This window comes from Nothobranchius furzeri, chromosome 3 (assembly GCF_043380555.1).
Source record: "Nothobranchius furzeri strain GRZ-AD chromosome 3, NfurGRZ-RIMD1, whole genome shotgun sequence".
Lineage (NCBI taxonomy): Eukaryota > Metazoa > Chordata > Actinopteri > Cyprinodontiformes > Nothobranchiidae > Nothobranchius > Nothobranchius furzeri.
Genome location: NC_091743.1, coordinates 67,091,731 through 67,106,833, shown reverse-complemented (window position 1 = coordinate 67,106,833; position 15,103 = coordinate 67,091,731). Strand labels below are relative to the sequence as shown.

The window sequence follows — 15,103 nt, the reverse complement described above, 5'->3', positions numbered from 1 at the left end:
GAGATGCTAAAACACACAGGACCAGATTACTAAAGAAAATGTTGCATCTATATATATTTATATTTTTTTTGCATATCATTTGCAGCTGTTTTCCTTCCCAGTGTCAAACTTTCTGACCTCGGTTGTCTATGGGATGCATAAAGTTGGCGAAACACATTAGATACGTTTAACCCGTGAGCTTGAACACTTCAGATGCTAAACAGCAGAAAAAGCATTCCACACAGCTGGTCCCATGAGGTGACACAGTCACCGGACAATTGCAAGACCACGTGTGATTTTGACAGTTCACACAACAATGAACAAGGAGAAATATGGCAGCATGTATCTAAAAAGCTCTGTGCTTTATTTTCTGTTCCGCTCACCTTGGCTACGGCAGTTTCATTAAGCTATTTTCTTACTAGTTACTGGAAATTTGCACGTGACTTTTATTTTGAAAGTTTCCAGATGTTTGACACTGCTTTGGTGTTTGACGTCCTGTCTGGCCTGATTTGAGCTGCAGAGCATAGTGCATAAAAAATGAGTGAAAGCGTAAATTTAGACGTGTCCCTACACTTCTAAAAAGCAGTTTTCACGGCTGGTGGGAACGTACCCATTCACTGTAAGGGTGGCTAATTTCTGCATACTAGACTTCCTTGAAGTTGCATGACGTGTACACATCTAGTGAAACTGCAAACTGCAAAAATGCCCATTAAGTTCAGCTGACTTGAATAGTGTGCACTCGTTTTGCATCTGCACCTGTTGATCCTTCCCACACACGTCACCTGATCACATGGGTCTGGTGGACATCAACAGTGAGTTATGGGAGTATTGAACGCAGGATAAAAGTGGTGACTAAGACCGTGGGTTCTTTTGTTTGCCAGTTCAGTGTGACTTTGCTGATTCAAGCCCAGTTTGCTTGTTGAAGAGCAGCATTTACGAAAGTTAGCTAGCGTAAAAACTGACCCTCACAAGATTTGATGAACTTGTCGACTTAGCCAGAAATCACCCCACACCATTTATACGATTACTAATACAAAGCATGTCACTTTACACAGGAGCTGATTTAAAAACCAACTAAATTCTGGATCCATACCCCTTTTTGTCACCAACTGGGTCACTGGGACCAGCTGCTACGCTCCCACCGGAGAGACAAGACATCTCCTAACGGCGAAGCTCATCATGCAAAACAAATCACGTAATTGTCACACACATATTATTAGAAATTCTCTTTAGTGGACAGAAACACACACCCTCCATAGTGAAACATAGGAAACCTTTTACTGGTTGGCATTATGAACTGAAGTGTATTGGAATGTTTAATTTGTGAAGTGCCTCGAGACGACTTGTCGTGATAGAGTGCTATATGTATATATATATATATATATATATATATATATATATATATATATATATATATATATATATATATATGTATATGTATATATATATATATATATATGTATATGTATATATATATATATATATATATATATATATATATATATGTATAAAATTAAACTGACTTGAACTGGAATATAAGACAATTCTAAACGAGAAATATAAACATCACATTTATCATTTCAAGTCCATCACAGTCAATCTCTGTCTTCCTCATGAAATATATGAGTGTTAACCTTACTTGGTAAAATATATTTGCTGCTAATCTGACGTAGATCTCTCAGGCTTTCATCTAAAGGCCAGCCATCAGCACATGGAGAGCATTAAAGTTACAGAAAGGTGTGGGTTATATCGAGAATGATAATTGTGCAGCCCTACAAATCAGTGAAGCGAAACTTTTCCCATAGATCTCCTATGCACTCCAGTCTTTCCTGCATGAGCCGTTGTGGATTACATTTTCAGCCGACTGTAGAAGAGAAAACAATCAGTCAAGTCCCTTTTTTGTCCAGTCTGATCATCTGTTTCTCTCTCTCAATCAATAGATAAAGCAATCAAGTGTTGTAAAAACGAGAAGTCTTGGACTTCAAAAGTTCTGGATCTGAGGGAACGTTTGGCTCCAGTGGTGTAATATAGGAAAAGTCCTGGCAGCCATCTGCTCTCTGAGGTTTTATTTGAATAGCAGGCATTGTGCTTCCCAGCGGGACTTATTCAGCTGTGTCATCACACTACAAACACTTGGAGAGCAGTTTGACTCCTATTGCCATTTGAATAAATCATGCTAAGTGTATCCAGCCAGGCTATAAGATAACTCTGGAAATGAACATTAGAGAAACAGCAGCTGGAGCTTTCAGAAGGAGGAGCGGTGCAGATCTGCTGCAGAACAAGTTCGTCTGGGTAAAACTGAGTCTTATCAAAATTTATCAGACAATAATTCATTTATCTTTTTGTTGATGGCAGGCATTTATTTTAAAAATAAAGCATTTTCCCCCTCAGTTGTTACAGGTGTAGCGTTATGAAGTTTATAATGGTCTGCCCTTAACAGCTGCCCCTTCACACAGTAACATCGCCAAGGTCGGACGCTTGGTTCAGTATGTTTACATTCCAGGAGAAGAGACAGAAGAACAGAAGAACGCTTTTCATTGATTAATCAAAGTACTTTATTTGTGATAAGCTAATCAAAGCATTTGTTGATCATTAATAATCAGGTGAATGATCTGTGAAATAAAGATGTCATGAGTTATGTGTTAAACAGGGCTGCACCAGACACACTGATATGCATTACCATGGAAACGCATGACACATTGTTTTCAACCAATCAGAACTTTCGTCTGTGGTAGGGCAGAATCTGGTTTGTTTATGAAAGTAGTCCAATCCGGTTTACTAAGATTCTTAAACAACTGGGAGATATAAAAAGAAGGCAATGCCATTTTAAGTCAGTTCCACGTCAGTTCCACGTTAAGCAGTTACATGTTAAACTCAGCTCCAGGACATCCGAGTTCCTAAGGATTTCCATCGTCATCATTAAGAAGTTGCAGACTGGCCAGCTGTACTTCCTACTTTGAGCTGAAATCTGTCAAGCTGGAGATTTTCCGTCGTTTGTACCAACTAGACGACGTTCCTTCAAAATAAGAGTGAACTTGCTGACGCCTGCCGACTACGACCGGAGTTATCCTCAGACGGGCGTTGTGTGCTGCGACCGCTGTTTCAACCAGCTCCAGTACCCATGAAGGTCCGAGGACCTGGCAATTCCTGATCTACACGGGAGACTCCCCACGGTACGTGGTCACGGCACAAAATGGCGGCTCATGTCATCAGCAATCGAAGCCTCGTGGTAGCCTAGTCATAACAACCAGATCCGCCACTCAGCCTAGAGATTCTGAACAAAACACACACACACACACACCAACACGAAACATCCAAATCCATATGCATTCATCATTGAGATAGTCCTGGTAGATTGTAAGAATTTATAATTATAGAAATTAAAGATTCTTAAACGATCCCAACTTTCTCTCTTTCTTGTCTCTCAGTCAATACAAAGTGTTGAAGTAAACTCCCTGATGATAAAAACAACCACTTCTGATTGATTACTTAGATTGTATAAATATACAAAATCAGGTAATTAAATTATTTAATTACAGTATATAAATATACAACTTCAAATCACAACACAGGTTATATTTATGATTGTTCATGTGTTTTCTAAATGTCCACCACTGCTCAGAACAAACATGAGACCTGTGCAGCTTTAAATTTAAAATTCAAACTTGCAGGTGTGTGAAACAAGGGGATTTTTAAAACATTACAGCTAACTCGTTGCTTCCATAACATGAAGTTGTCTAAGTCCAGCTGCTTGCAAAGAACTGTGACAGCAGAATTTACAAAATCAGTTGTTTACACATCTTTGGATGCATTTAGTTCATTCATCAACTAATTAAACCCGCTCTAATACATAAAAAGAAGACAGATCCATAAATAAGTGTGTTTGTTAAAGGTGTCATTTATATTGTGTTTTACTTGAGGCAACAAGAAAAACAAAAGTTCAAAGGCAGAAGGTTTGCATCTTTTATTAATGGTAGATTTACAACTTTTGATGTGAGAAATTCAATGAAAACTCATATTTTATGATTTTCATTTGGCCTCCCACAAAGGTTTTAGCTTATTCCTCAGACTCCTTTGCCTGAAAAGGTGAAAAATAATAACCTTTGAGAAAGTTGACAGAGAGAATGTGCATTCATGCAGCAGCTTTAAATTAAATCATCAGCTTCCACACAACTCATGCATTAAATTCTGTTTACCCACAGCAGCTTTTGACGTTGAGTTTGACCTGACTTACTTTTCCGACTTCCCGACTCTTGGCCCTCAGCTTGTTGACCTGGGACTCGGCGATGTCGGCACGCTCCTGGGCTTCCTCCAACTCATGCTGCACCTTCCTCAGCCTGGACATGTGAGTGTTGGCCTGCTCCTCCTGTCAGGTAATTCAACATTGGTTAATGTCATCAAACCAGGTTTACCATCAAAAAACAGCCTAAATATATTTGTACATAACTGTAAAAATAAAACATGAATGTAACTTACAGCCTCCTCTGACTGTCTCTTATAGGCCTTCACTTTTAGCTGCAGCTTGTCCACCAGATCTTGCAGCCTGACGATATTCTTCTTGTCCTCCTCGGTCTGCAGTTTACATTAATAAATGTGCCAATGAGCACATGTTTCTTAGGTTTCTCTAACTGAGAACCATAAAAAAGCTTCCAACCTGATAGCTGAGCTCCTTGACTCTTCTCTCGTATTTGCGAACACCTTTGACGGCCTCCGCTCCTCGCCGCTGCTCACTTTCAACCTCAGCCTCCAGCTCACGTACCTGATTAATAAACAGCTTTTGCTGGGAGCTCAAGAATAAACCGAAAGACAAAGACCAAACTCAAGCTGTTGAGGAGATTTTACCCGAGCTTCCAGCTTCTGGAGCTGCTTCTTGCCTCCCTTCATGGCCAGGTTTTCAGCTTCATCAAGACGATGCTGCAGGTCCTTCACTGTGACCTCCAAATTCTTCTTCATCCTCTCCAAATGAGCGCTGGTGTCCTGCTCCTTCTTCAGCTCTTCTGCCATCATAGCAGCCTGAAATATTTCACCATATTTTATTTGTTTGGTCATTTAGGATACACGTTCATGGATGGATGGCTCCTAAGTGAGACAACTCACATCAGTGATGGCCTTCTTGGCTTTTTCCTCAGCATTTCTTGCTTCCTGAACAGCATCCTCCACCTCCCCTTGGATCTGAACAAAATCAGCCTCTAGCTTCTTCTTGGTGTTGATGAGACTGGTATTCTATAACAAAACGAATAACCAAAGTAATACTCATTAATTTTCACACTTCTGTCCCCTGCTGGTTAAAAGCAAAATCACAACCCTCCCGCAGTCTGCTAGCGCCACCTTTGCAGATATCGATGTCGTCAGACAAGGTAATGTAATTTGCTTGTTTTTATGAAGTTCTGTTTATTGGCGGTTCGGATGTAAAGAAAATTGTTCATTACTGTTTGTTTTGCAAAGTGCCTTGGGGGGTTGTAGAACCCTGGAAGGTGTTACATAAATTCCGGCCATTTTACTATTCCAGGCTCCGCCATGATGCCAACAAAAAGAATAAATTCCTCTTCCTCTTCTTGCTTTTTTTGGTGAACTCAAAAAGCTAACTGTTAAACTTCATATGAGCTACCGGCAGTGTGAACACTCATTGCCGTAAAACAGGTAGAGCCTTCCCACTAGTGTTCCTACCCAAACGACCAAAGCTGTTTAGTCCAGTTTCTGGCCAGGAGAAGGCTGCAGAGTGCTGCTGTCCCATGTGAAGCTGCTCAAGAATCACTGAAACCAGTTTAAAAGCAATAGCTTAAAGATGAATGACAGCAGATGCACTGGTAAGTGCTAAAAGAGAGATACCTGAGAGTGCAGCAATGTCACTCGCTCGCTGGCATCCAGCAGTTCCTGTTCAGCCACTTTGCGGCTTCTCTCCGTCTGCTCGAGTGCAGCTCTCAGCTCCTCGATCTCAGCCACCATCAGGTTGTTCCTGCGCTCCACCATCGCAACCTGCTCCTTCATGTCATCCTGGCCTCTAAGTGCTTCATCAAGATGGAGTTGGGCATCCTGATATAAAACAATAACATATGTAAACTGCTATTTTCCTTCCCATGCAGAATGTGAATGCTGTATGAAGTATTATATCTCTCAATCGTTGCACCTTAAGCTGTCCCTGCAAGTTCCTCAGCTGTTTCTGAGCCTCAGCAGCCTGTCGGTTAGCGTGGCTCAGCTGAATCTCCATCTCGTTGAGGTCTCCTTCCATCTTCTTCTTAATTCTTAAAGCGTCATTCCTACTCCTGACTTCAGCATCCAGAGTGCTCTGCATGGACTCAATCACCCTCTGGCTGTTTCTCTTGATCTGTTCAATCTCCTCGTCCTTTTCTGCAAGCTTTCTGTCAATTTCGCTCTTAACTTGGGTAAGCTCCAGCTGGATGCGGAGAATCTTGGACTCTTCATGCTCCAGTGTGGCCTGTGTGCACATTAACAGAAGGAGTTATGTTTTAATGTGTGTTTTGTACCTCAGCTTAATCATTTTGTTGACGTTTGGTAGTTTACAATTTCAGTTTCAGCAGTTTTAAAGTACAAGGTTACCTCTGCTTCCTCTAAAGCAGTCTGGATTTCTGACTTCTCACTCTCCACTGTCTTCTTTCCCTTTTCAAGCTCATGGATCGTCTTTCCGGTCTCCCCAAGCTGCTCAGTCAGATCTGAAATCTCCTCTGTTAAAGCAAGATTTCAGCACACAAAGAAATGTTAATATTTAACCATCTCAACATATTTTTGGAAAACCGTGGATGTAAAGGAGCTTCAGTTGTCCTACGTTGCAGGTTCTTGTTCTCCCTCTTCAGGGTCTCCAGGTGGTCCAGAGCTTCTTCATAAGAGTTCTTCATTTTGAACAGCTCTGTGCTCATAGAGCGAGCCTCCTTCTGAGCTCCCTCCAGCTCAGCCTGGCTCTCTTCATACTTCTGCTTCCACTCAGCAAGAACCTAAGGGGACAACAAACTTTGGAGTTTCTGCTTGTTTTAGATCTCACATCACGTCAGCTAAAAATCCAACCTTATCAAAGTTCCTCTGCTTCTTGTCGAGGTTCGCAGCCAGAGCGTTTGCTCTCTCCACGTCGATCATCAGGTCCTCCACCTCACCCTGCAGCCTCTGTTTAGTCTTCTCTAGTGAGGCACATTTAGCATTCACAGCCTCGATGGATTCCTCAGCATCCTGAAGACGCTGGGCCAGCTTCTTCCTGCAAAAAATGGTTCCTTTTCAGACTTAGAAGCACAATGTGCCTTAGACAATCAGACAACTTTAAAACCTACTTGGCCTCCTCCAGCTCCTCAGTGCGCTGAATGGCATCAGTCTCATACTTGGTTCTCCACTGAGCCACCTCGCTGTTAGCCTTGGACATCGCACGCTGAAGCTCACCCTTGGCCTCCTGCTCCTCCTCATACTGCTCTCTGAGCAGGTCACAGTCATGACGAGACGACTGAACTGCATGAGCCAGAGCGTTCTTGGCCTTCAATAAAATACAGAACAGATCGAATCCTCCAAATCAGTCATCTTGGAGTTTATCTTTTTGTCTTCCTTCTTTTTTAGTTATTTACCTTCACTTCCTCCTCTATGTGTCTCTTCAGTTCCTCAATCTGCTGAGTGTAAGCCTGTTTGCCTCTGGTCAGCTGAGACACAAGAGCTTCTTTCTCCTCCAGCTGTCGGCTAATTTCGCCTGTGTGAGGACGGTTACCAAAACAAGACCTGAGTAAGACTGAGTCAACGTATCACGGAGTGTCTGTAGTGTGCAACATTCAGACAACTCTTACTGATGCAGATTTTTATTCTTTTGCGGTAAAATGAACCTCGAAAGTGAAGTTTGTACCATTTTCAGTCTGGAGTCGTGCTTTTTGTGCACTGATGTCATTCAGCTGACGAACGTTCTCCTCATTCTTGGCTTTCAGCTCGCTCAGCTGATCCTCCAAGGTCCTGCACATCTTTTCCAAGTTTCCCTGAAAAAGAAAAAAGATAGATTTAATCCTCCCTTTAAAAAAAATCTTTGAAAAATGTATGATTTCACCTCGTTACCTTTGATTTTGCAATAGACTCCATGTTGCTGGAGAGGTCATCGATCTCCATCTTGTACTCGCTTTTCTCCTTCTCCAGCTTTTGTTTGACTCTCTGGAGGTTGTCGATCTGCTCTCCCAGCTCTGCCACGCTGTCAGCCTGCTTCTTGCGCAGAGCTGCAGCCGTGGCCTCGTGCTGAAGGGTGGACTCTTCCAGATCCCGACGCAGCTTCTGGAACTCGGCCTCGCGCTTCTTGTTCATCTCAATCTGAGCTGCTGTGGCTCCTCCAGCTTCTTCGAGCCTCTCGCTGATCTCCTCAAGTTCCCTGGAGAGATCCGACCTCTGCTTCTCCACCTTGGCCCGAGCAGCTCGCTCAGCCTCGATTTCCTCTTCCAGCTCCTCAATGCGAGCCTGAAACAAACGTAAACAAAGATTCAAGTAAATAAATGTGTACTACATCTAAAGGGCTTCTTGTTAGCACCGATTATACCTGAAGTTCTTTAATCTTTTTCTGTAACTGGATACCAAGAGACTGCTCGTCTTCAATCCTGGTGAGGAGCTGGTTTATCTCAAAGTCTTTTCTAAAAGGGAAAATGATTTTTGTTTCAGCAAAACATCCAAGAAAAGATCAACTGTTTTAAAATAAAATCATATTCTCACTTCTTTATCTTCTCCTCAGACTGCTGCTTGTCATTCTCCAGATCCATTAATGACTCCTGAGCCAGCTTCAGGTCTCCCTCAAGCTTTCGTTTAGCTCGCTCGAGATCCATACGGAGCTTCTTTTCTTGTTCCAGAGAGCCTTCGAGCTGTCACGGATATATAAATGTTCATAAGGTAACATTATAGGTCTTAAGTCGGGTTTTTTAAGGTACTTTTTGCTGCTCACATCATCGACTTGCTGCTCCAGTTTGGTCTTGGCCTTCGTCAGAGTGTTGACTTTGTCTTCCTCTGCCTGCAGGTCATCGAGGGTCTGCTGGTGGGCCTCTTGGAGGGCTTTCTTCTCTTTTGTTAGTTTAGCAATCATCTCATCTTGGGAAGTCATTTCCTCAACCAGGTTTTTAACCTGGGTTGGAAAACAAAAGGGTTTAGGTGTGCAACAAGTGGATGTTAGACTCAAACTGTGACTGATGGACCTGCCTTGTTTTCAGTGGCGTGTTTCTCCTTTTCCACTTTGGCCAGAGTGAGCTCCAAGTCATCTATGTCCTTCTTTAACTCAGAACACTCGTCCTCAAGTTTCCTCTTCTTTGCTGTCAGCTCAGCGTTGATCTCCTCCTCATCCTCCAGTCTCTCAGCCGTCTCTTTGACCTTGGCCTCAAGCTGGATTTTAGCTTTAATGAGCCCTTCACATCTTTCCTCTGCATCGGCCAGGTTTTCACCTTCCTTAAAGTCAAAGCAATTATGTATTTTTTTAATAAAAAGGGGATTTTAGTGGCATTTCAACAACGTGGTGATAAAACTCACAGACTGCACTTGCAATAACAAGTCATTCTTCTCCTGAAGGAGGGAAACCATTTTCTCCTCCAGTTCTTTCTTCTTGGCCAGAGCCTTTGCCAGGTCCTCTTTGGTCTTTGCAAAGTCCTCCTTCATTTGGGCCATCTCCTTCTCCGTCTCTGCGCTCTTCAGCAGTGGTTTGATCTTGAAGTACAGCTTCATCCATGGCCAAGTTTTGACGTTCATGAATGCTCGGATGTTGTACTGGATGGTGAAAATGGCATCTCTGAAAACAGAACCAAAATAAGTTAGCCTGTGAATTACGTAGCATTCAGCACATACTTAAAAAACATCAGAAAAATTACCGTCTCTCCATCATTTTGACAAACTCGCGCCTCATGAGGAATCCTCTGCAAAGAGCCTGAGTCATTGTGACCAGCTCAGCCAATTTATCATCTCTCATCTCCTCCAGAACTCCCAACAGGCCGGCTTTAAAGAACACCTGCGCACCAAAATGGTCTCACAATTAGTTACAGCTGCAAGTTACGGATTCCTGTTTCTGTAAAAACTTTTAAAATTCTACCTTAGTGTGTCCAAATTTGTACTGAGTGTGGTCCACATCGATAGAGCCCAGTAGTTTCTCTGAGGCCTTCTTGTTGTCGATGAACTGACCCTCAGGGATGACGCTGGCATTCAGTACTTTGTACCTAAAAGTTTTCATGGTTCAGTCGATCTGCAGCTTTTATGTTAAAACGGCATTTTTCTCAGCCTGTGAAGACTCACCTCTGCTTGAAGTCACCGTAGAGAATTCTGCTGGGGAAACCTTTCCTGCAGATCCTGATCCCCTCCAGCACACCGTTACACCTCAGCTGGTGGATGACCAGGTGGTTCTCCATCAGACCTGGGAGTCAAGATGGGTTTAGTCTTCTGCTGCATGATTTTAGTTTATATTTACAAAGTGAGAAAGAGATTCAGCTCACCAGGAGTCTTTGACTCGTTTGGAATCAAGCAGCGCACAAAATGAGGATGAGTGCTCCTCAGGTTGGTCATCAGCTTGCCAAGATTCTCCTGAAATATGAAAAGATTTATAATTAGAGGTAGTTATTTATTTGTGTTACCTTTATTAGCTGCTGTTTGAGGAGCGTCACACATTTACTAGCAGTCATTTGTAATTCTCACCCTGAACAGAGCAGATACAGTCTGGAATGATCCACCCTTCTTCTTGCCAGCTTTCTTTCCACCTCCCTCAGCTGCAACAAATGTTATTGTTGATTAAATATTTTATTTAAACATTTATTTGTACAAACTTTATGAAGATGTTACAAAATGTAATAAAATTTAAAGGAAACTGTGATTTTTTTGTTATGCAGATGACACCCAGATCTACCTAGCTCAATCCCCTAATGACTGTGGATCCACTAGACTCACTCTGTCAGTGTTTGAAGCAAGTCAATGACTGGATGCTGTCAAACTTTCTCCAGTCAAACAAAGACAAAACTGAAGTTATTGTCTCATTCCTAACCCTCTGTTGGTTTTTTGAAAGGAGAAAAAGTGACTACCCCACCTTCAACTGAGACTGACATCTACTTCTGTATAATCTTCCTTCCAACATGACTGAAACATGTGACTGTTAGAAATCTTACATATTGCACCTTTAAAAAATCAAGTCTTCTCATACAAATCTGGTTTCTACCTTCTGATCCAGCATGAGAAACATACAGGAAGGCCAACAGCTTGACTGAAGACTTCTGGTAGAGCTGCACCACTGAGTCATTCAGAGGGTCCTTGTTCTTTTCCAGCCAACCTGTGACATTGTAGTCCACAGTACCAGCATAGTGCATCAGAGAGAAATGAGCCTCAGCTTTGCCTTTGGCAGGTTTTGGCTTCTGGAAGGGGGCGCTCTTTCCCAGATGCTGGTCATACAGTTTGCTCTTGAAGGTCATGTCTGTAGCCTTTGGGAACATGCACTCCTCTTCAAGGATGGAGAAGATGCCCATTGGCTGCCATGACAAGATGATTGTTAAAAGCACAAAAGATTCAAGTCATCACTTTGTTTTCTGTTCCAGCCTGAGGGTCAAACCTTCTCAATAAGCTCAATGCAGGCAGCCAAGTCCATGCCGAAGTCGATGAACTCCCACTCGATTCCCTCCTTCTTGTACTCTTCTTGCTCCAGGACGAACATGTGGTGGTTGAAGAACTGCTGCAGCTTTTCATTGGTGAAGTTGATGCACAGCTGTTCCAGGCTGTTGTACTAAACGAATCATGAACAAAAGTTCTAATTACACAGAAAATATCAGCCCTTCGTTTGATGAATCAGCCAGAGATGCTCACGTCAAAAATTTCAAACCCAGCAATGTCCAAGACACCAATGAAGAAGCTTCTTGGCTGCTTGGTATCCAGCATCTCATTGATTCTGACGACCATCCACAAGAACATTTTCTCATAAACGGACTTGCAGAGAGCTGAGACAGCATTGTTGACCTGGTTTAACGATACAAAAGAGATGCATTCCTATTAGAATACACAACTTTCATGTGTAAAATAAGTTAAAGGGCAACGAAGACTCTCACCTGTGGGACAGTCTGGCCCTTAGTGACAAACTCATTTCCCACTTTCACTCTGGGATAGCACAGCGCCTTCAGCAGGTCAGCTGAGTTTAAGCCCATCAGATAAGAGATTTTATCAGCAACTGGAAAACAAAATATACACAAATATTAAAATTATATAGTTTAAAAAAGGAAATGTGTCAAAGAGAGCAGCCTACCCTCAGTGCCGTCAGGCTCAGCCTGCTCTTCACGCTGCTTCTGCTTGAACTTCATGTTCCCATGATGCATCACGGCTCCTGTTAGCTTGTACATGCTAACCTTCTCTTCTGCAGTAAAACCCAGGATGTCGATAGCAGTCTGTAAGTTGTTAGAGAAAATGGAAATTATCAAAACCATTCTGTAGAAATTTTTTTTCTACATATTCAGGGTATATTTGAGCATTTCTTACATCAGTGGCAATGAATTCTTCAATGTCATTAATACTTTTGACTGTGATTTCACCCTGACTGATCATGGGATAGTCATAAGGGTTGGTGGTGATGAGAAGGGCCTCTGAAGGGAGAAAATATCAATGTGAACATGAAGAAAAAGACATCCTCTTGATCACAATCAGTAATATTTATGGGTTCCTGACCTATCAGCTCAGGTTTGTGTCCTGTAGTGAGCTGATAGAAGATGTGGTAGCTCCTCTCAGCGGACAGCTGGAACGTCACTCGAGACTTCTCCAGCAGATCTGTTTAGTTTAGTCAAAATGAAACATGTTTTAGCAATTAAAGGAGTTTTTTTATAACTTTCAAGAAAATCAAACTTACATGTTTCAATATCAGCTGAAGCCAGCTTTCCAGTCGATCCAAAGTGAATTCTGATGAACTTTCCCTGCAGAAACAGGTATTAACCCGTTATGATTCCAACTCTGTTACCTTTAGATGATTTTCACCAAACAAACGTAATCTTTTAAACTGAAAGATAAAAACCTACGAAACGTGAAGAGTTGTCATTCCTCACGGTCTTGGCGTTCCCGTAAGCTTCCAGCAGCGGGTTTGCTGCAATGATCTGATCTTCCAGTGATCCCTAAATGCAGCATTCATCATTTCAGTCCAACACATCTGTGTTTAGTTGTTTATTTAACTGTATTATTGTTTTGCATCACCTACCTGCATTTTGCCTGGAACCTGTTCGGTTTTCTTCCCAGAAGCCACTGCGATTGTCGCAAAGTACTGGATGACACGCTTGGTGTTGACAGTCTTTCCAGCGCCAGATTCTCCGCTGGTTTAGTGGTGCGTTCAGAGACACATCAGAGTTAGAAGACACTGATGATTGCGACTGGACTGCGTAAAATATTAGACACTTACGTAATCAGGATGGACTGGTTCTCTCTATCTGTAAAACAGTCAGACATCAGATCATTAGATGTTGATTTCTGATGAGGAGCAGCTGGGATTCTGATGAGGTGGCAAAATGATGGATACCTTGAAGCATGAACTGATAAGCATTATCAGAGATGGAGAAGATGTGTGGCGGAGCCTCGATCCTCTTCTTCCCCCTGTATCCTGCAACCACCACTGTGTCGTACACTGGCAGCCACTTGTAGGGGTTCACAGTGACGCAGAACAACCCAGAGTAGGTCTGGAGGGTCAGAGAGGTTGGCTGTGATGCACATCTGCCTGCACTCATCGTGTGTTTCAGACCAACACAAACTTACGTAGATCATCCATGCTGCATAACGCTCTTTGAGGTTGTACAGCACAGCGGGCTCATTGAGGTGGGTCATCATAGCCATGTCCTCAATCTTATCGAACTTTGGAGGGTTCATGGGGAAGATTTCATCTTCTTTCACTGTGAGAGTCTGATGCTCAGAGGAAAGACATCAGCGTCTTTAGAGTTTAGTACACTAAATCTATAAATGTTAGCTTTATTTTAATGGAGAGATAAATGGTGCCGCTAAGTAGAAGAAAATGTCTGAAAAAAATCATTTTTATGGTGACAGGAAGGTCCTCAGTGTTGCATTAAAGCACATCAGCATCACTATAACATTAAACGTTTGTTCAGCTGTCTCATCCTAAAACCGAACATGCTTCACTCCCACCTTTCCACACAGTGTCTCCACGGTGGCTTTGGCGCCTTCTTTTTTTATAAGTTTCCCCTTTAAGTACATCTCACTGGGCTCAGTCACAAAATATGCTGTTTTAGCATCAAAGGGGGTGTTCTGAGCTTCGATCCTCTCCCTTTCCGGCTTCCGGAGGTAAACGGCCGCCGGGCCAAAACACTCCATTTCTGCGTCCCCACTCATGATGATTCTTTACTAGAAAAACACAAACAAGACAAATTCATTCATTAAAAGAATGCTGTTAATTATTAAATACATACTCTACCAAAATAAAACAAAAGGCTCTTAAAATGATGCAGCTGAACTCTTCAACCACATTTTTAAGACAAAGACAACTTTATGAAGTTATAAAGCAAGTTGAACTTTTATGATGTGAACCATTTTATTACTGCATATTTATTGGAACAACATGAAACTCATCTATACTGTTGCTCAAACATAGCCATGCTAATCCATTTGTAAAACTTTTCATTCAGCCACTTTTTCAATGACATAAATCAAAATGAGGTTTTTGGTGTATTTAAAATTTGCGGTGAAGCTGTGAAACGTTAAATAAATTACCTTCTCTCCTCTGCCCAGAAGAACAGCTGCTGATGGCCTCACGAGGGTTCTGAAGAAAGGAATATTTTAGTTTATAGGCTACACGTTTTGAAAACCATGCTGCATGTTGTAAAGACTTTACTGTACAAAGCATCAGTGTTGTCTCTGGCAGCGAGTGGCCATGCCCTGCATTGTTCTTTAAGCAGCTGGCTTTCCTCCTGCTAATAAAAGACTGCAAGTCACTCACCTTGTCTGGTTGCCTGACAGTCCTTGAGGGTGTCCTGTCATCTGTCTTATATAGAGAGATGAGAGTTCACGCAGCACAAATTTGGTCATGGAGTTTTATGATCTTTGATTTGAGTATTTTTGCCTCCGAGCTGACCTTTAGGCTTTGCACCCTTTACAGACCGAAACAAGCTTTCCACCGCAGGCTGAACCAGGAACGTTTATCACAGGAAAGTTTTTTGGGATATTATGAACTTTTAAC

The 15,103-nt window shown here is 42.2% G+C and overlaps 1 protein-coding gene across 1 annotated transcript; it reads right to left on the bottom strand.

Annotated features, from left to right (window-relative positions):
- Positions 1-3,928: 3,928 nt before the first annotated feature.
- LOC107385141 (myosin heavy chain, fast skeletal muscle) lies at positions 3,929-14,960 on the bottom strand. The gene is made up of 41 exons (XM_070549406.1): positions 14,864-14,960; positions 14,638-14,686; positions 14,056-14,271; positions 13,672-13,815; positions 13,439-13,595; positions 13,322-13,349; positions 13,124-13,235; positions 12,948-13,040; positions 12,782-12,845; positions 12,604-12,702; positions 12,418-12,521; positions 12,188-12,326; positions 11,994-12,112; positions 11,755-11,904; positions 11,504-11,674; positions 11,117-11,423; positions 10,603-10,673; positions 10,404-10,491; positions 10,207-10,324; positions 10,007-10,130; positions 9,789-9,925; positions 9,454-9,709; positions 9,130-9,372; positions 8,879-9,055; positions 8,653-8,798; positions 8,483-8,573; positions 8,014-8,403; positions 7,811-7,937; positions 7,542-7,660; positions 7,257-7,453; positions 7,000-7,183; positions 6,764-6,929; positions 6,538-6,662; positions 6,107-6,415; positions 5,809-6,012; positions 5,077-5,202; positions 4,822-4,992; positions 4,634-4,738; positions 4,456-4,551; positions 4,214-4,345; positions 3,929-4,057 (listed from the first exon to the last, which is right to left on the bottom strand). Exons 3-41 carry the CDS (start codon positions 14,257-14,259, stop codon positions 4,037-4,039), a joined length of 5,814 nt encoding a protein of 1,937 aa, XP_070405507.1. The 5' UTR covers positions 14,260-14,271; positions 14,638-14,686; positions 14,864-14,960; the 3' UTR covers positions 3,929-4,036.
- Positions 14,961-15,103: the final 143 nt, after the last annotated feature.